The following is a 19,734-nucleotide window of genomic DNA, read 5'->3' as shown; positions in this document are numbered from 1 at the left end:
ATATATATATATATATGTATAATATATGTATTTTTGAGAGAGAGAGAGAGAGAGAGTGCTTATATCTGAAATGAGCTTGAAACATGTTGATCGCTATGTCGTTTTTCCTTTTGGTGTTTGCTGAGCTAAAAGACATATTTGTGGTCGTTTGAACGAAAACGACATATCGAATTTGTTGCAAAGTTTTGCCCAAAAATTTTGATCCTACATTCTTCTGTCGTTTCCTTAATAATATAAACGGATATATTTATAATTAGTAAAATTTTGAGCATTCATGTATCTCGTTTAAATGCAGGTAATATATACGTATAAACATATAAAATCACATATGGGTTTGACTTTGGCTACCTGCTGGTACGTTTGATGCACGGAGAAATTGAGGTCGTGGACAAGGACATTAGCGACAAGATAAGTTGTTTTATTCGTTGATTAGAATTTTTAATTCGAATTGAGATGTGACATTATATGATAATTACTTATTATATTAAAAAAGTTAGATGTGATTATTTTTAAAAGTATTTTTACTATAGCAAAACTCGAATTTTAAATTTAAATCAGTGAAATAAACTAAACGGGACCTTAGATTCAATGTTATTTTTCCCTTGTGAAAACCAAAAAAAAAAAAAATACCAAATTGATTTGCGTATTCAAGATCATGACTTGGATTCATCACCAAAGACAAAAGGCATTAGTATATCAAGTACTGAGCAAATTGCTAAAATTTCCAGAGCTCCTAGCTCATCAAGAAATGATCAACATAAGACCAAGATTGAATCCGAAATACGAGAAGTAATTGCTAGTACTTCAAGTGGTCATGAAAGCCCTTGGACGAAGAATAAGATTTGGTCTCCCACTAGTTGGTATTGTTACTCGCCTAGAGTTATAATTGTTGGAAAAATGGCTTATTAAAGGTCTATATTGAGGCCCATATTAGAACAAGGTCAATTAAATTTTGGGATGGATCTCGATAGATTTATATTCTTCATCACGAGGAGATCGAAATCAGATATTTATACTTAAAATGGATATTGACTAAATGAAAAATTGATGCTTTAAGAATGTCACTTAGAATGGTTAAATTAGTTGGATATTGCAAAATCCCACGTTGACTAGGAATGAAGCCTTGGTGGTGTATATAAGTGATTGTACTTTGAAGCTTAGGTAAACATGTATACATGAGAGGTTCTCTCATGTGCAGGGGGTGTGAATCACGGTCCCAGCGGGTTAGGGGCCCAATGTGTGTGCTCGCGACCTGCGGATACGAATGTCGAACTAAAAAGCCCACTCCGTGCACGCATTGTTTTAAAATTTTCCTTTTATTTTTCCTAACTTAAATCCGGAATTTATTTTAGAATTCAGATTGATAAGAAACTGAAACTGCAGCATTTGAGCAAGCTTTAACTATGCATTAGTGTAGGGTTTATGGCTCAGAAAAATTGCAGCACTATTGCTCGGTTTATTTATGTGTTTATGAGCATGGAGCCTCTGAATTTGGACATACTTTGGAGCAGGTTCATCTGGATTTACAGAGGTTATAATCTTTGAAATGAATCTCCATTAATCTAAGAATAAATTCGGATTCATTCATCATTATTCTAGCACTGTAACATCCCTTGCGGCAGCCAATATAAGGAGGTCTCCTTAGCCATTTGGGTACACACCACCAAAACACCCATCTATTCTCTCTCTAAGTTATTTTGAGTTCTTTTTGCAGTTTTTGTAGTTCGGTTTTGATGATAGAAGCAAGGTCCAAGTTCTCATTCACTAAACGGTTTTGATAGTGCTTCGTGCTACTGTCGTTGTCATTGTATCATGAGAAACGGACGTCTAACATAACCTCAAGTACTCACTGGAATGGACGAATCTGTTTTAAAGAGAGTGTGATTCACGTATCTCGACATCATCCTTCTCAATTCAATTCAGTTTTCAAATTTCGGTTGAAAGTTGAATTCGTTTTGTATCATTTTTCATTGCTACAAGTTAATGTGTGTATATATATATATATATTATATTGTTATTCTTTGTATTTCCATATTATTGTCTAACAATAATATCAAATAAAAGTCTCCCAATCATACTCGCAATTAATTACCACCAACTTCGCGCGACATGAGAGTGATCAAATGTACATCAAGATCATGGTGAATCCAGCGGTGGGAAATTTTTGAGTGGGAAGAAAATTTATGACAGTTTGGTGCAAAGGATGCTGACCGTATTGAAGCAAATCTCAATCCTTGGTGCAAGTGTTGTGTTGATGTTTCATGTTTGCACAAATTGGAAAGAAGCTGTGGACCTTGTTTGCAATGGACGGGCCAACCAAATGAAAGAGCAAAAAGAAAATTCTACGATGACCCTTATGATTATATATTGGTGGATTGTGAGGTAATTAAAGAAACTAGATGGTCAATCTAGTTAATAGCTCAATTAGAACAAATCTAGTTGTGTGCCAATCTAGTTGGGATGAATTTGGTCTTTTTGACTCGCAACTATTCAATTTTATTCAAGAAAACTACTGATTGCATGGAAGTCACTAACATATGTACAATATGTATTTTTTTTGCAGATGTCCATAATGAGTGGAATATGAAACAACTAGGGAGATAAGGAAGGAGGAGAAATGTGTTCATATCCCCATCATTGCGTTGAGTGCACATGCACCAGGTTCAGAGGAAGCCAGCAAGAGATCATGGCTGGAATGGATGGTTACTTGAGCAAACCCTAGTAAAAGTTAAATCTTTTGTTTTGTATATACGGTTCTCAACTTTTTTAGGGAATACCCGATAACCAAAAAAAAAAAAAAGAGTGGGAGAGAGTACATAAAAAGTATTACGGCTCTGGTCATTTCACCAATTTGAGTTTAAAATTTAAGTTTTATTACAGTAAAAAATTTTCAAAAACAGTCACATCTAACTTTTTTGTTACAGTAAAAAGCTCTCATATAAAGTCACATCTTAACTTGAATTAAAAACTCGAATCAACGAATTAAACGGGCTACTTTTTTCATTGAAAACCGTTGCAACTCACTCTCTCCCCTCCTATTTAGATCACAGAACGACGTCTTTCAGGCATTCAGACGTTGTCTTCTCATGATCATGCTTATTATTGTTCAACCTCTAGAGGTCAAAGAGGAGAAGATGGACTGAGATCATGATCATGCTTCAAGAAACAAAGTTACCAAAGTAAATTATTGATAAACCAGATTAAATGACCGAAATAAATCATTGATTGATCATAAACAACATTTTTTTTTCTCTATTTTTCTCTCCACGTGGATGCTTAAAAGTCGGGATGTGTTCTAAGTGAATGACAACGAACCTACTTGAGCAGCATTCGAAGAGCGAGATCTACATGAACATCAACAAGATCCATACGAAGAAGGCAAATGAGGAAGATTCTACAAAGTAGTGACAGGAACAATGATATCAATTAGGAAGGAAAGGCGAAATAAAAAATGTAGAATGATAAAGTTCAAACATTGGTTGGACTTATCAATATTGTGCAAGTTTTAGGATATGTGGAATCATGAAGTTGAGTGAGACCGACAAACTCAACAAGGTGGAGATTCATCATAATTTTAGCTTGTTTTGTAGTTGGTTAAAAAGTCCTACATCAGTCAGGATTAAATTGTAGCTGGTCTCTGGTTTATTATAAATAGGGTTTGGCTTAACATCCAATATCTCATTTTCCTTTTGTCCTTCCTAATTGTAGACTATTTTTATAATCTTCTAAAATTTGTAACTTTATTTGTTTTGGGTGTTTGGCCTTTTTAGAATGGGAGGATGCACAGGTTCTAAAATGATGAGCAGTTAGAAATTCTAGTGCAATGCCTACAATGGGCTGCGGAGCCGGAGTGTATCATCAAGGGCACCAGACTAACTCGCATTTACATGATCTAGTGGTGGGCAGTGACAGAGGAAATTGGTGTTGTACATTCTCAGACTCGTATCTAACAAAACATCTTTATTTATTTAACAGTTTGAAAAATAAAATTGACTATTAATTATTATGATTGGAATAACTGTAGCAGAAAAAAATAAAACATAATTTCACGGATTTGAGTTTTCAATTTGAGCTGAGATGTGACATTTTTTTAGAGCTTTTAACTGTAGCAGAAAAAGTTAGATGTGACATTTTCTGAAAACTTTTAACTGTAAAAATTTAAAATTAAAAATTCGAATCGGTAAAATGAACGATACCTAAGTATAACTAATTCGAGAGTACAAACTAATTTCTTTCTATCACAATTTTTTTTTTAGTATTTAAAAAACTAAAAAAATATAATTTTTTTTAAGTAAGTTGAAGGGAAAAAGAACTACAAAATTATTTTCAAGCGCATCTGATCCAAAAACATAATATACAAAATAATAATAATAAATAAATAAATTTACATCCAATTCTGTAGTTTTTGGTTCTACAGTTTGTTAAGATGACCGGTTCAATTTACAACCGTTTAGGAATGAAAAAAACGCCAGCCTTTCTTTTTGTACGGAAAACGACACGTCGTTCTCATTTCAGAATTTGCTGTCATTGGATTTCAACGACATACCGTTTCTCCTAACAGTTAAAACACTAAAAAGACCTGCTTGCCCAGACGGCCAGACTCATTCATCAGTTTCGTGCAAAGACTCCCCTGCGACTGGAGGAGCGCCAGCAAGCAAACCTAGCACATCACGCGAATATCTCAATCGGTCAGTTACTTTCTCAAGAATCTCTGTTTTTTTTTTTGTTTTTTTTTTTATATTAGTATTTCTCAGTCATTTTTTGGGTGGGTAAAATCAACCCAAAAACCGAAACCGGTGCCTGTATTTTATGTCATTTGTGGTTTTTAGTTTCACTTAACACGGCTCTTCAACTTTTTGGAGAATTGAAAGGATTAAGATTGTCTTTTTGCTTTTTAAAACTAAAGTAGTTGATCGATTTGGGGTTGGGAAAGTTTAATTTTTTTTTCTTTCAGAGCGTGGATTTGTAATTATGAAGAATTGGTTTGGAGAAAGGAGTGGATTAGAAACTTGTGTCTGGGTTTTATGTCTGTTTTTGACAGAAATTCTTACATAGAGGGTTTAAGTGAGATTAATCAAAATTCCAGTGGCAAGGCAATATTATTTTTCTCTTTTGGAGATCTATATCTTTTTCTGTATAAGATGTTGATCACCATTTACATAGTTGTGCTATTAATGAAGGCGTGCCTTTTGATAGGTAAAGTTTAGATAGAATCATGAAAGCTTACTCAATAAAATAATAAAGAAAAAGTTTAGATAGAATCACAGTTGAAAAACACAGCCACTTTATCCTCAATTATGTAAGTTCAAATTTTTCAAAACTCACGTTTGGCTTGTTTTTCTGTTGGTTTGATGTTTATTTCTTCAGGATGTACAAAACCTCATGTAGAATTACAGACCTAATATAAAACAAGAGGTTAACCTAATTGGGTTAATTCAGTTACCAATATTATTAAGTAAAAGTCTAATTGTGGGGTGGTGGGTTGATTATGCTGCAGCATTATGGAGGCTCAAGTGCAAGAGGCAGTTCCTCCTCAGCCTCAGGTTCAAGTCACATTTTCACTTGGGACAGAAACATATTCAGCCAATGCGAACAAAGGAACACTTTCCGAGCAGCTGGCTTCTGTGAAAGAGGAAAGCATGGCCATACTGAAGGACTACATCACCAAATATAATGTTCCCAATGATGTTCCTGATGAACCACTCGAAGAAAGCTCCTCAGGGGACGATGATGAAATCATTGAGAAGCCTCAAGCCAAGTCTAAGAAGACGAAAATAAACTGATTCTCTTTTGGATGATTGGATTTAGACCCCATAAGTTGTTTACTAAAAGTTCTTTTTTGCTTAGCAGAACTGTTTCAAACAAGACTTGTTTACGGGATTGTTTTCTTCTGTTTTTTGTTTTTTCAGAGACTACGAAATACCAATTAGCAGACTTATTAGGCAGCAAAAAATCGATTAACCCCTTTGAAATTCACAACAAATTAGCATTTGGTATTGGGAAACTCATTATGGCTTACTATTGCAAACGCATTCTATAATAATAACTTTTACAACATTGTTGAAACAAATAAATAAAGAAAGAGACAACAAAAAACGCTAACTGAGCGAACAAAATTGGGCGCATGATGCAAAATCAGGAGAAGTGTATGCCAGCCTTGTTGAACAAAGAAAGCAGATACAAGAATTCCTGTAGGGTGAGCTTGGACGATCTCTTCTCTTCAAAATCGCCCTCCTTCAACACGGCCAAAACCTTGTCTTTGAATTCAGATGGCTCCCCTTCTACATCACCATCCTCCACTTCCATTTCTTCTTCTGCTCCATCATCATCATCATCCACATCCATATTTAGGTCTTCATTGTTGTCCCCGAGTCTTGAAAAGTCCATCTTATTATCATTATCCTCCATCAAACCTTGTCCTGAGAGCTTCAGTGCCTGTACTGTCTTGTAGTTCTTCTCCAGTAAAGTAACGACACTCTTCTGCCTAAAGATTGAACCAAGAGTCTTGTTCTTACGGTTGAAGCATATCCGGAGAAATCCATCCCACTCTTTTTGCTTCACTTCAATCCGGGGTTTCCTTGGCTCAATTCGAACCACAGAGGAATCCACTTTCGGGGGAGAGCGGAAGTTATTCTTTCCGACTTTAAGGAGGTGCGAGACTCGGGCAAGCAGTTGGGTGTTCACAGTAAGACGGCAGTAGACCTTGTCCCCAGGCTGGGCCACCAGTCTCATTGCGAATTCCCTCTGGAACATGATGATGGCACACCTGAAGGAAGGCTGGTGGTTTAGCAACTTGAAGGTAAGTGGTGACGAGATTTGATAAGGAATGTTTGCCACACATATATCGAAATAGGGAAGGTCAGTTTTCAGCACATCTCCTTTGATAACCTACAAATACATGGATTCTCGGTTACGACCAACCTTAGGCAATGGGCAGGTAAAATGCATAAAATTCTATAAAAAGCTTAGTAATTATACACAAAGAAGACAACAATCTCTAATGCAATACCAAATTCATTCTTCAATAATGCTATATTTAATATCAAATTTACAAATATTATACTACTAGGCACCAAATGTGGCATCATATGTCAAATTTCATAGCTTGGTTGCTTATCAATATGTTGATTTTTCACTTGAAAACTACAGCTTTCCCAAGTTCCAAAGCTTAAAACTTTATGAAAAGGAGTAGATTAGCATTTAACATAGAATATTCATCAAAGCACAAAATAAAACAATATATCAACATGTGCAATATGTTGCATCTCAGATGGCCTAATGATACAAAGTTATCCGTAGTCAACAATTCAATTAAGTATTTTTCTTTAGTCAATTCAAGAAGGAAAGGCTAAATATATGCAATTCAATTAATAATAACATCAAAATTACGATTCAAAACGAAGAAAACCTCAATCGCAATATAGGATTAACCGGAATCCAATACACAACAACAAATTCTGCGGATATTGAAACAAAAAACGCGACGCAATGGAAAAAAAGAAAAGATTGGAGATTTAGAAATAAAGAAATACCTTCAACCGATTGGAGAGAGGAGTGCCCTGGAAGCGCCGCTGCAACTCGAGGACCATACGAGGGTCGACCTCGACGGCGATGACCGCCTTGCCGGCTTCTAGAAGCTTCTTCGTAAGGTTTCCGGTACCAGGACCGATCTCGAGGATGGTGTCGGTAGTCTTGATGCCGGCTTTCTGGACGATGGAGTCGACGAGCTGAGGGTTCTTGAGAATGTGCTGTCCCTTCGACTTGTGGAAGGATATGCCTCCTTGGTACGGAGCGTGCGCTGCTGCGTTCGGCTTCGGTTTCTCTTTCCTCGCCTTTCCGCCCGCCATTGTTGCTCCCAATTGGAACTGCAGAGAGAGAGAGAGAGAGAGAGTTACGAGTGATTGTGTTTGGATGTTAGGGTTTAGTGATTGATAGTTCAGACTTCAGAGAAAAGAAAAAAAAAAGAAAGTATTTAGTTAATGATACATATGGGCCGGACCGCAGTAAACGGATCGGGATTCTTTAAGAACTCTACGGGTCGGTTCTTCGAGAGAGAGAGAGAGTTACGAGTGATTGTGTTTGGATGTTAGGGTTTAGTGATTGATAGTTCAGACTTCAGAGAAAAGAAAAAAAAAAAAAGAAAGTATTTAGTTAATGATACATATGGGCCGGACCGCAGTAAACGGATCGGGATTCTTTAAGAACTCTACGGGGCGGTTCTTCCATTTGTGACCCGGTAATGTCAATCATCCTTCCCTTTTTTTTTTTCATATTATTTTGGTGGTTGTTGAAATGACTCTATTGAGCTAGTTTCTTTATTAGTGCATCTTACAGCGGATTAAACGGAAAGCGTATAAAAACCCAGCATAAATAACCCCGAAAAAAAAAAGCTTAAAGATTATATCTGATTGTTATTTCGACAAAAAAATAAAAAAAATAAAAAAAAAAAAACTAAAAAGGTCAAGTTTGATTGAACGGCTTGAATTGACCTTAACATTTGTCTGAAACAGAAACTCTCCCATAGGAGTTTAAACTTGCAAGTGTCATTTCATTTTCCTTTTTCCCGTAAAGAAGGGTAAAACAGGGGGAAAAAATGGGTTCCACTGCCTTGAAATGTACTCCAATTGTAATATGAATTCACTATGTGGACAAATTGGTAAAATATCTTTGAAATGAATTTTCTTTACACGGTGAGATTAATCAGGAACAAGAAGCAATTAGCTAAAATCCTTCCTTTCCCATTCCCTTGTACTATCTCCCTTTCCCTACAAAACCAGGACCTTAGAAATATCATCTACATTTGTGAATTTTTACTCTGAGTTTCCGCAAATCCTAAAGGGAAAAAGCCTCCTCCTCCTCACCATATAACAAACTCAATCCATTTTCTCTAATAACCTTGAAAGTTTCCTTGTCAGCCAATCCGACACGTGTCCGATCTTGGCTTGTAATTCTTTCCTCACGAAGTAAGATTCCGCGTTTGAAAGCATCACTCTCATGTCATTCTTGACTGCTTCCAAGCTCCTATAGTAGTTATTCCTCAACCTTGCCTTGATCAGTTCGGGGTACAACGGAACTGCAAACCTACAACAATTCCGCACATACCCATTATTATAACAATATTCTAAAACATGGAGATACGAAAACATATGCTACTACTACTAGTACTGCACTACATTTGACAGTCAGCTTCTCATGAAACATTTGCAGTATTGTTTTTCACATTTTTTTAATTATGTGATATGATGGTCTAGAATTCAGAGCAAAAAAAAAAAAAAAAAAAAAATGTACATATGATGGTCTAGAATTGCAGGTACTTCAAACATATTTGACTTCACACTATAATAAATAATATGATAAAACAACACGATAGCATCTACGGCAATCGAGCATCCTGTTTTTCCAGGGAACACCTGGGTTAGGGACCTAAATAATGTATTGACATTAGCAGTTACTTGATAGGTTTCTTCAAAAAAATGTTTTCAAATGTGTACCTGTTGCAGAAATCTGTCTTCTGAACAGCTTGATTCATTTGTTGGATCGTTCTGTAGTCCTGCAATAAAAGCAATGAAATTAGTTAAATCTTTGAGATAATACCATCCGGTATTCATAATTATGCCTTCCCCAGTAATAATACCTTATCCTCCAGCTTCGAGAAATAATGCAGCAAATTATCTCTGCTTTCAGAATCGATATGAGGACGCTCCCATAGTATCCGTTCATCATGCAGTTCCCAAGGACAATGACACTGATCTTCAGTGGAATCGTCCTTGTACCGAACTTGATATCGTAACCAGGGGCTGTCCGGAAAGTCCTGTGATCTGGCTTGGGATGCAACAATTCGCCCATCCCACCACTTACCACCTTCCCCGTTCTCGTTCCTCCACCAAACCATGCATTTATCCCTAGTAGTCCACTTCCTTTTAATTGCAGCATCGTACAATGTCTTCTCAACAACAAAATCAGAGAAGTCTCGCAGCTCAGGCAGCGTCAATGTGAATGATTTTCCTAACACATTGGAAGAAGGATCCATGAATTTGAGCTTAATTTTACAGCAGCTCTCCCCAGAACCTGCTACCCATGTATAGTCAAGACTCTCAACCTTGCAAATCTCCACGGCATTCAGGTTTCCCTTAAGCAATCTCGGAGGACATTCGCGTGAGCTGCACGACTCTGCAAACTCTTGGTGACCCTAAATTTAGTCAAACAAATGTAAAATCATACTATTAGAAGCAAATTATCAAAAACTAAACTTCAGAAGATTATAATAGGATAAGAAAGCAAGATAAATACACTATTAAATCACCTGTCTCAAATATACGACGTCATCACCAAGCTGAGGAATATATCGATAACCATCCTCATACTCTGACAACATTAGCCACGATAGTTTTCCAACAGGATAATTTGACATCCTTTGGGCTGATGAACCTCGGTCATAAGTATTATATAAAGCCCGGTGATTTCTAGAGGACCTTGATCTTCGATCAAGTTGATTATGCTCTTTCCTTGAGCACTCTTCTGCAACTTTTGATGTCCCCACTGTTTGATGATTTCCTCTTGAACAGGCCTTCATGTTGAAGGATCTTGTTCTGCGTACTACATCAGTAGCAGTTTCAGGAAAACCAATCACTGAATCATGGTGGACATCGGTGTTTGAAGTATCTTCTTCCAAATCACCGTCACAACCATCCAAATCAGTCTTCAACTTGAACGATAAATGCAAAGAGTTTGATCTATCTCCAGTAGCTTTTGCTACTTGGGTAATTGGATCGTCCTCCACATGGGTAAAGTTATCTCCTGGACTAGCTAGTTCTTTTGCAGCCGCAACAAATTTTAGTTTTGACGGGTTTCTAGGATCAGCTAAGATCCTCGTCTTCGTCTTAATTTTAATCTTCGTTGGGTTATGGGGAGCATTTTCCTGTTCATGATAGTGATTCGACCGAGCAAACCCACTTGTTTCCGATGCATCATCCGTATACTTATCATACGTCGATGGGCGTTCACATCCCTTGTCAAGATTCTCATTAAACGTGGCAGCAGCAACACCAAATTTCACTTTGTCCTCTACCACAAGAGATGACTCAACAAGCCCTTTGTCAGTATTGAGATTCTCCGATGCATTCGTTTCGAATTGTTCCTCATCTTTGCAAAGCGAGACACTTCCATGCTTTTGGATGCTTAAACTAGCGCAAGGTCTTCCCTTCATGCTTTCAGGCGTAACATTCTCATTCACAGAATTCCTCTTTTCCATATGATCATCAGCACTAGCATCCAATCCACTGGATGCATCTAGTAGTAGGATATCTCCAGATCTTGAATGTCTGGATGTGCGTATCTTGACCTCTCCCCACCTAATCTCGTTCTCCTTATCACCCATTGATCCCTCCAAATGAGGCTCAAGACTTTCAGGTTTCCCCATATCTGCATTTTCATGATTGTCTTGGGATAGCTCCACATCGGTGGTTGCCCCCTCCAACGTTGAGGATGGCCCCGTAGAGATTACATGATTCCTCATCTCTTGAGTGATCTCTTGAGGTGCAGAAGATGGATGTGCTAAATCATTTTGATTGTCACATTTGTGTTTTGATTCCTCCGGAGGCACTTGCTTCTTCAAATCACGAAGCGAAAACTTTAACAGCAATCTCGGCTTGTTTTTTATGTTTGATTGAGATTTAGAGATTGGAGAAGGCTTGGTCATTTCCTCTAACTCTTTTGAAGATGGTTCTTCGTCTCTAGGAACATCCTGATGCATATTCTGTAAGTTCCAATCAGATTCATTTTTGTTTTGGATGTTCAAATCCCGTGTCCCCAAGTCGCTGTCTGATGAATCAAAGTCCGAGTCATCTTGGTCCTCTCCCTCTGAAGACGTTCCACTAATTTGGGAAAGCATATTTCGGGCATTGCATGCTGCAAGCCGTTGGGGTCTTGACGTCTTTGCTTTAGAAGACTTTTTCTTCGAACCTTTACGGCCAATTTTTGATTTCTTATTTTTGGAACTCCCAGGTAGTGTACTGGCAGATTCATCCAAAATCCTTTTCTTGACACGCCTCCCAGATGAAGTCATTAAATCAATCTGAATTACAAGAACAACAGATCCAAGTAGTTAATAAAACATAATGGATTCCTCAAAAACAAAGGGTGGGTGGAGGGAAGCAAGAACAGAAACCAGTAAAATAGGACATGAACTTTGACCTTGTGTTGTTTCCTTCTTGATCTTCGAAGGCCGTCTTTATGATCATGCCCAGCTCTGCCATCATCAAATTCTGAATCATTAGAAGAGCTAGAAATACTTTCCTTCTCACCTTCACTGGAATTTTCCTCAGTTACGTTGTACTCAGAATCGCTATCTTCACTCAAAACTTCATTTTCAGGCTCCCAAAGCATGGCATCAATAAATTCTGGTAGGGGCTCAATAATTCTATCTAAATCAGGCAAAGGAGGCATATGATAATCCAGGCCCAAGCTGATTTCCGGGCCAATGGCAAGTCTCATGGTGGAAGGTCGCCACTCGATACCCAGTGCGCCAAGTCGGCGCTGCTGGAACAAAGTCTGATAAGGTTCTGGATATGGCATCATACCTATCAATTTACATCAATAGATCATAAGACAGACATATTGAGCAGGTAAGAATTGTATGTTTTAGATGGGTAGAACCCAGGAGGTTACTTGAATCACAAACTGGGTCTTGAATGTTCCTTTGATAGACGAGAAGTTGGGTCTCCTGCTCCAGATGTAATGCACTTCGACTCAGCATATAAAATATATGTAATTTAAAAAGACTATCTAACATAAACGCATTGGATAAATGCCGAAGCAACATTTAAAAACTTTTTACTACAAAATTAAACTACAAGTATTGAAATATGTCTAAACATAGTTAAGAAATTTTCTGAAATTGAAAGCAAGTCCTAACTATAGAATTACTAATAGCTGGACCTTACACACATAATTTACAAATCACCTCCTTAATAACTTAATACTAACTGCATACTTGAAGTTATAGTTCACAACCAAACAATGTACTAACGAGCGAACATGAATACACAACTAACCTGATCAAGAACATTGCCAGAAGTATCTCTTATGACCGGGCGATAATCCCCAAGAAAGAACTGTTTAAGGATCAAGATAATCGTCATGGATCAATGGGAAGAAATAATTAATTGAAACAATAGAGTTTCGAGCAGTGGACGTATAAGAAAATTATGATACCTGATCATATTTAGAATCTTTTTGAGATTCGCCTTGTCCTGTATTTATCAAGTATATTTGGCCAACATCATCGGAAAGTACAATTGAAGTCCCATCCCTATAATATACACTTGAGATTATCAATCCCTTATGAGTAAGGGAAAAAAATAGAAATTAAAATAGCAGATTATTGTAACAAAAAAGACGAGAAAAGGGGGGGAAAGAGAGCTTACGCAGAAAACTTTCCATCAACCAACTTAAAATCCCCTATTTGGTATATCCGAATAGGCGTGCCCTCCCATATCTAGAAACAGAAAATGCCATGAGCGTCTTAGAAAAATAAGAATGTGAAAAACAATGAGCTAGAATGGAGAACACTAAACCCAAAAACTCACATCCCACACTATTGTTCGGCCATCATACCCAGCACTCATAGCTATCCGAGGATTGAAAGGATGGACATCCAAAACATAGGACTGTAGAGAATATAACAGCGAAGCAATGAGCCAATGAAGCATAGAGAATTGAAAAAGAAGAAAAGAAAAAAAGTGCGATAGAGAATACCATCACGAAGACATGTTCTATTATGATATACAGGAATACATAAAGGGGAAATAAGAATGACTCCCCAAAAGTACTTCCTTCCTAAATTCATTTAACAGTACAACAAGCATATACATAATCCAATTCCAAAATAGTATCATCCGATTTAATTTGTAAATAAGAAACTACTTACAGATGCAGTGTGACCAGTCAAAGAATGCACTAAGCTACCATCAACGGCATTCCAGACACAGATTCTACAATCTGCATAATTAAGCACCATATTTGAGAAAAGAAAATAAAATCCTGTTTAAGAAACAAACAGACTATTCTCAGCAAGAATGACTACAAAATCTATGAATTTTCTCATTCTTCTTTTCCTCCCCTTTCTCGTTTTCCCGACTATGGAAAAAAAGTAAATGGATTATGATGCGGCCCAAGCTAGACTGTATAGCAATTTGGCCTATTGGCATTGTTTTGAACATATAAGAAAAGTATGCCGAGAATCTGCATTAATACATCTTTTCCTTCTGAAAAAACTATAGTAAGTCTTTACCCATAATAGCTGCAAGCACAAAGCGATTATCCAGGCTCCACACAATCATGTTAACACCACGAGGAGTCGGAAGAAATCTCTGACGTGGACCTCCTCTAGAAGGTTGAGGAGGCAGTGGCGGAGGGGGAACCTTTAGATGATATGCACGTGTCCAACGTCCAACTTTCCCCTGAAATGGTAAGTGACATGCAATAGAATAAATTTGAAAGGCCAACTTGTTTTATAATGAATATTTTTATCATGCATTGAACACAAACATATATCTGTATGTTTAATCGTATACATATTAGACTTTTAAGAACTCACATGGGATCTACGAGATCTTGGAACCCAAATAATTGCACTACCATCTCGAGAACAGGTAACTATATTATCGTGACAGAACCTGAGAAGTAAGAACAGTAAGATTTAAGAATAATGCAATAGAACATGATCAATATAGCAGGAACAATAATGAAATACAACATGAGCAAAATAGCAGGAACATCAAAAGGTAAATATGAATAAAGAAGAAGCGGAGGACATTGACGCACCAGGAATTCTTGAATTTTGGAATATTCTCCTCCTTCAAAGAGTCGAATAGTGAAGATTTTGAAGCCACGGCACAGCCACTGCATATGGAAGCAGTAGATTGTCATGTAATTATGTGAATGATCATGTTTTTAATAATCAAATAGACTAACCTGAATTGCACATAATTGACATCATCCTCGTGGCCAGACAATACATCCATTTCATGCATTGGTTGTTCTGGGTCATCTGTGTTAGATTTTAAAGTACTCCAAACCTAAAAGTATCCAAGTCTTAGGTAAGAATATCCGACGAGACATATAACAAAAACTAACACAACAAAAATAAAATAGAACCAGCAGGGATCATATTAACTAATTTGTAAACACACCCTTGCAAACGTGTCAGAGCTACCAGTGACAAAAACAGTTCCATCTGCATTGAAAGCACAGCAAAGTATTTGATGGCTTTGTGAAGCATTGCTTGTAGACGGTCCATTATTTGATGGAACATTGTTTTTTCCTGCGGCAAATATAATAGATGATGAAGTGAACATCAGCCAAAGTAACAGCAAAACCTTAAAAACAATGTAAAGACAATGAACTGACCACTTAAAGCGTCTGAAGGTTTCGGTTGGTATATTCTTGGTTTGCACTGGGAGGACCTAGCATCCCATATTCGACAAGTTCCATCGTCTGATGAACTACACATATCATAGGAAGAAGAGTAAGTAACCGAAAAAATAAAATAAAATAAAATAAAAGTTTCAAGTATTGCCAGCCGGGCGACAATTTGACAACATCAAATAAGATATTGCGTCACAGGTGTCAAGACTTTTTGTAAAGAGCCAGAAGGTGAAGCAATATTCTACTGCAACATGAAACTATGGGAACAATACTGATTCAGACATGTACTGAAAGGAAATTTGAATATATAAATATATATTTAGCAGATCAACCAACCAAACAGGAGCAACAACAGAAAATAGCAACTCTATAATGGGGTCTCACGATAAAAGCTGGAATACGGCATTAGGCCTGGGACTGAATGCAATTGCAGTAACAGCTCCGGTGTGGCCCTGCAAAACTGATACCGGCATTCCATCTGCTAAGCGCCACTGTAGGAAGAGAAACAATTTAGTGGTCTTAATTATGAAAGATAGTGACTTAGTAGAGTGATGGTTACGTACAACTCGAATGACAAAGTCATTTGAACCAGATGCCACCACTGCATTGTTTGAACTTACAGCCAAGTCAGTGATATCACCCTTTAACAACATGACAAAAAAAAAAAAAAAAGATTAAATATTACATTTACAGGAAAAGACTGTAAATCAAAGAAAATATCAGAAGTTTTCAAGGGTGATATGGACAGAAATTACTTCATGCCCACGGCAGCTGGCCAAGCAGAGTGCGGTTTCCATTGACCAAATTTTGACAAGACGATCATCTGAACCGGTAATAACATATCTCCCAGACCGATCAAATATGGCTGCAAGAGACAAGCAAATTCATTTGGGAGAACTTCATAATCTTCATCGAAGTTCTAAGAATCCTAGCTTTATACCACCAGGCCCCAAGTAGAACAAAAAATATTGAGGTAAACACCGGAAGTTCTATAAAAAAACAACAAATAAACAAATAAAACACACATGCACACACATAGAGAATAGAAGCAAAGGCAGCAGCATGAAAATGCATACTGTAGAGTACAAAAACCGCAACAAACTTTTCAAATAACAAAAATTGGTAAGAGCATTTATAGTTGCATTGGTGTTCAAATACTTAGAAATACATCAGTAATTGAGGTATAAACTCATACACTAAGCGCACAAAAAGGCTTGGAAGTAATACTATCGGTGTCCCAAACTGCATACCCTGATCTTACCCAGTGCCCATTTATTAACAATAACTTAGCATGATCTTGTAAAAATGGATTCTCGAAAAGTAAAATACTGATGGAAAGTTTGGTTGATAAGGCAACAGTACCACAATAAACAGCATTTCGGTGCCCTCTTAGCTTCTTTATGTTTTGCATCTTTTGCAGGATAGTTGATGGTTTAGCAATGGCATAACATGCAGAACGAATAGATGGAGCACGATGGTGCTTTGTAAAACCTCCTCCAACTTCCCTTAAACCAAGGCCACGTACTTGACCGGCTTGCATGTGAGGCCAATGTAAGTATGCTGGCAGGCGCTTATCTTGTCTGTTCTCCACATTCCTATCACCTGAGTAAGCAAGAATCAACAAGTTCATAGAAAAGTATTTAAACAATATTTACAATCTAGAGTGGGGGAAAGCAAGAGAAGTGGAAAAATAAAAGAAAATTGCGCTAAGATTAGATGTCACACTACTTGATAATCTAATAAATCATACCATTGTAGTATAAAGGCTACACCAAGATGTGAGCCCTCTAGCCTATAAAACTTTCTACATGATTATTTAATATGAAAAATTTTAGTCAAATCCATGTATTCGAAAAGCAAATGCAACTACAAATTATATAAACCTACAATCAACTTGAAGAATTTGACTTGCCAAAAGCGAAAATTCTTCAAAGTGAAAAACAACAATTCTCAACCCAAAAAAAAAAAAGGGTGAAAAACAACTAAACAACCAATAAGATGAAGGTAAATTTCTGAGTTGTCACATACGCTCTAGAAGTGAAAAAGAACCAGTTCCCAGTAATGTAGGGACATCAGCTGCGTTAGGGGCAGATCTTCCAACCTTGCCATGCGAAGGAGAGGTTGCAACCATTATCAGTTGCTTCAAGAGCTTCACCAAATGATCCTTCCCAATGTGAGGATACCTAAAAAATCAAACAAAACAAATTCGTAGTCACTCAGATCCAGGGAAAAAATACAAATAGTCTCAACCATAACACATAGAAACATCAAAAGAAAAACAGACAAAGTGGTGCCAACTAGCACTTCTATGAAGTAGTGCGTGCACTAGAAACACAATAACAAGTTCAACCAGGATACAGATATTTTGAAAGGCCATTGCATGTTACGACCAGATACAGATCTTATGTAAGATGCAACCCATTTTAAAGTTTGGGATGCTAGTTTAGTATTTTTCACAACTTAATCTTAATATCCTTACTGTTTAAAGATCTACTTGTTCTACTAATTACCCAATCTGGAGAACGGAGATGAATATCATACTTACCATGAAAAAACTACCCTTTTTGAATATGAAACTATGTCAATTGTCAGTATTTAATAATATATTAGGACAATACATGTTCCTAACCACAAAATTTACAAAAGCAAGCCTTTATGTTGTAACACATTGAGCTTAGAACAATCGAAAAACAGGCATACCTCTCCACCAAGTTAGCATAAGTCAACGGGAAAGAGACATCACCATCACCATCATCATCGTCCTCACAACATACACCGCTCCTTGAAAACCAAGCGTGATATCTTCTAGGCAGAAGCTGATGTTCCATAAGCTCGTCCAAGAAGTGTGAAAAAGTCTTCTTGCACGGCCCAGAAGACAGAAAGTGCAAAATCAAAAGGTAAACTTCTCTAAGGTCGACATGGACTTCAGTCTCGACAGAGTGAGGACTACTAGCTCTCTCAATAGCGTTGAGTTGAGTCTTGTCAGCCGTCTTACCGGGAAATTTACAAGTAGCCCTATCAAGGGAAGGCACACCAACAGAGGATGTGCACTTCCAAGGATCCATGTTTCTAGAGCAACCTGAGACATTAAAAACATGTACTTGTTCAATATAACTAATCACTTTAGGCACAATATCAAATCATGAAATGGAAAAATCAAAAGAAAAGTTACCCTCAACTTGACTTTTTTTTTTTTTTTCTTGGCACAATAACAAACAGCACAATGAAATCGAAAAAAAATAATAATAAATCCATTACTGAAATAATCATTACAAACCAATATGGCTAATATAGTTCGCATTTGATTCACCCAGTTCAGGTTTTCAGTTACCAGCACTCGAGTTTTGTGTGTGTGTGTCTGTCTGTGAGAACTTGAGTTGTGGAACCAAAATCAAACGGAGAAATTAATCTTAAAAAAAAAAAAAATATATATATATATATTGGCCCTGGGATTGATAAAAGGGGTATATAATCCAAAATACTGTAATTAGACATTAATCACCAATTCAAACAAAGTATTTGAATAAGTAGATACATATAAATAAGCAATCGAAAGAAAAAAAAAAACACTGAAACTGAAAAATTGGGGGAGGCCATAATGCAGTTACAAGAGGCAAAAGCAGCCCAATCCGAAGGTTAAAAGTAGCATGTCTATTCCAGACTTCACAAGTGAATAGAGAAAAGCACGAGATCTAATTTCAAAGTAAAACAAAAATAAGCATTCAACAAGAAGATTACTCGTCCCCAAAAAAAAAAAAAAATCCTCAGAATTACCTTTACATAGAATCCGCTTGGATAAGAGAGAGGATCAGATTTTGCATTTCTCGTATGCAAAAAAAAATAGATTTCGGACAAAACAGGATTAACCTCAAAAGGGAAAGAATATGGGTTTTGGGGGTTTTCCGAGCTTGAGGGAGAGCTTGTCCGAACGACCAATTTTATTTTAATAAATCATTTTTTTTTTTTTGTTCCAATTTCTAAAAGAGCTCGTAGTTTGGTTTTTTCGGTTGACAGAGGAACAGGAAAGCTGCAAAATGGTGGGCTCAAAATATTTTCTTAAAAAAAAAAACGTATTAATAACGAGAAAATTTTATCACAAAAGTAAAAGAGAACTAAACGCAATGAATAATGTGATTGATTTCACTCGAAATGGGAATAATTAAAGGGCGAAGCAGTGGATACGAGCGCTCCAGGCTTTGATAATTGGGGCGCCGCTAGTGAAATGACAACCGTACCCTTCCACGTACAGTTCTGTCGGTACGATTCCGTATATTGAACCAATAAAAACAGGACAAGTGGAGAAGCAGA

General features: G+C 37.0%; 3 protein-coding genes across 3 annotated transcripts; 1 reads left to right on the top strand and 2 right to left on the bottom strand.

Annotated features, from left to right (window-relative positions):
* The first annotated feature begins 4,593 nt into the window (after positions 1–4,593).
* On the top strand, positions 4,594–5,953 carry LOC21393075. Its single transcript, XM_024163713.1, has 2 exons — positions 4,594–4,688; positions 5,498–5,953. The coding sequence occupies exon 2, from the start codon at positions 5,502–5,504 to the stop codon at positions 5,781–5,783; it is 282 nt and encodes a 93-aa protein (XP_024019481.1). The 5' UTR covers positions 4,594–4,688; positions 5,498–5,501; the 3' UTR covers positions 5,784–5,953.
* Positions 5,954–6,015: 62 nt separating this feature from the next.
* On the bottom strand, positions 6,016–7,959 carry LOC21393074 (ribosomal RNA small subunit methyltransferase). Its single transcript, XM_010088944.2, has 2 exons — positions 7,533–7,959; positions 6,016–6,888 (listed from the first exon to the last, which is right to left on the bottom strand). The coding sequence occupies exons 1-2, from the start codon at positions 7,845–7,847 to the stop codon at positions 6,136–6,138; spliced, it is 1,068 nt and encodes a 355-aa protein (XP_010087246.1). The 5' UTR covers positions 7,848–7,959; the 3' UTR covers positions 6,016–6,135.
* Positions 7,960–8,614: 655 nt separating this feature from the next.
* On the bottom strand, positions 8,615–19,533 carry LOC21393073 (bromodomain and WD repeat-containing protein 3). The gene is made up of 24 exons (XM_024163538.1): positions 19,201–19,533; positions 18,127–18,505; positions 17,455–17,609; positions 16,789–17,028; positions 16,182–16,291; positions 15,990–16,067; positions 15,811–15,917; positions 15,409–15,503; positions 15,192–15,322; positions 14,974–15,077; positions 14,824–14,901; positions 14,597–14,675; positions 14,291–14,459; positions 13,928–13,998; positions 13,587–13,667; positions 13,425–13,495; positions 13,213–13,309; positions 13,053–13,112; positions 12,667–12,721; positions 12,193–12,578; positions 10,304–12,073; positions 9,635–10,189; positions 9,492–9,550; positions 8,615–9,081 (listed from the first exon to the last, which is right to left on the bottom strand). The coding sequence occupies exons 2-24, from the start codon at positions 18,489–18,491 to the stop codon at positions 8,874–8,876; spliced, it is 5,124 nt and encodes a 1,707-aa protein (XP_024019306.1). The 5' UTR covers positions 18,492–18,505; positions 19,201–19,533; the 3' UTR covers positions 8,615–8,873.
* Between the last annotated feature and the right edge of the window lie 201 nt (positions 19,534–19,734).

The sequence above is a fragment of the Morus notabilis genome, unplaced genomic scaffold (assembly GCF_000414095.1).
Source record: "Morus notabilis unplaced genomic scaffold, ASM41409v2 Scaffold793, whole genome shotgun sequence".
Taxonomy (NCBI): Eukaryota; Viridiplantae; Streptophyta; class Magnoliopsida; order Rosales; family Moraceae; genus Morus; species Morus notabilis.
The sequence above is the reverse complement of the archived record's forward strand: the minus strand, read 5'-3'. Positions and strand labels throughout refer to the sequence as shown.

Excerpts from the sequence above, each read along its gene's own strand:
- LOC21393075 (XM_024163713.1), top strand. The coding sequence starts at position 5,502 with ATGGAGGCTCAAGTGCAAGAGGCAGTTCCTCCTCAGCCTCAGGTTCAA.
- LOC21393073 (XM_024163538.1), bottom strand. The coding sequence starts at position 18,491 with ATGGATCCTTGGAAGTGCACATCCTCTGTTGGTGTGCCTTCCCTTGAT. Across the intron at positions 17,029-17,454 it reads TTCTTTTTCACTTCTAGAGC|GTGATAGGAATGTGGAGAAC; the intron begins GTATGTGACAAC and ends TTGCTTACTCAG. Across the intron at positions 13,113-13,212 it reads AAGATTCTAAATATGATCAG|TTCTTTCTTGGGGATTATCG; the intron begins GTATCATAATTT and ends ATCCTTAAACAG.
- LOC21393074 (XM_010088944.2), bottom strand. The coding sequence starts at position 7,847 with ATGGCGGGCGGAAAGGCGAGGAAAGAGAAACCGAAGCCGAACGCAGCA. Across the intron at positions 6,889-7,532 it reads CTCTCTCCAATCGGTTGAAG|GTTATCAAAGGAGATGTGCT; the intron begins GTATTTCTTTAT and ends ATGTATTTGTAG.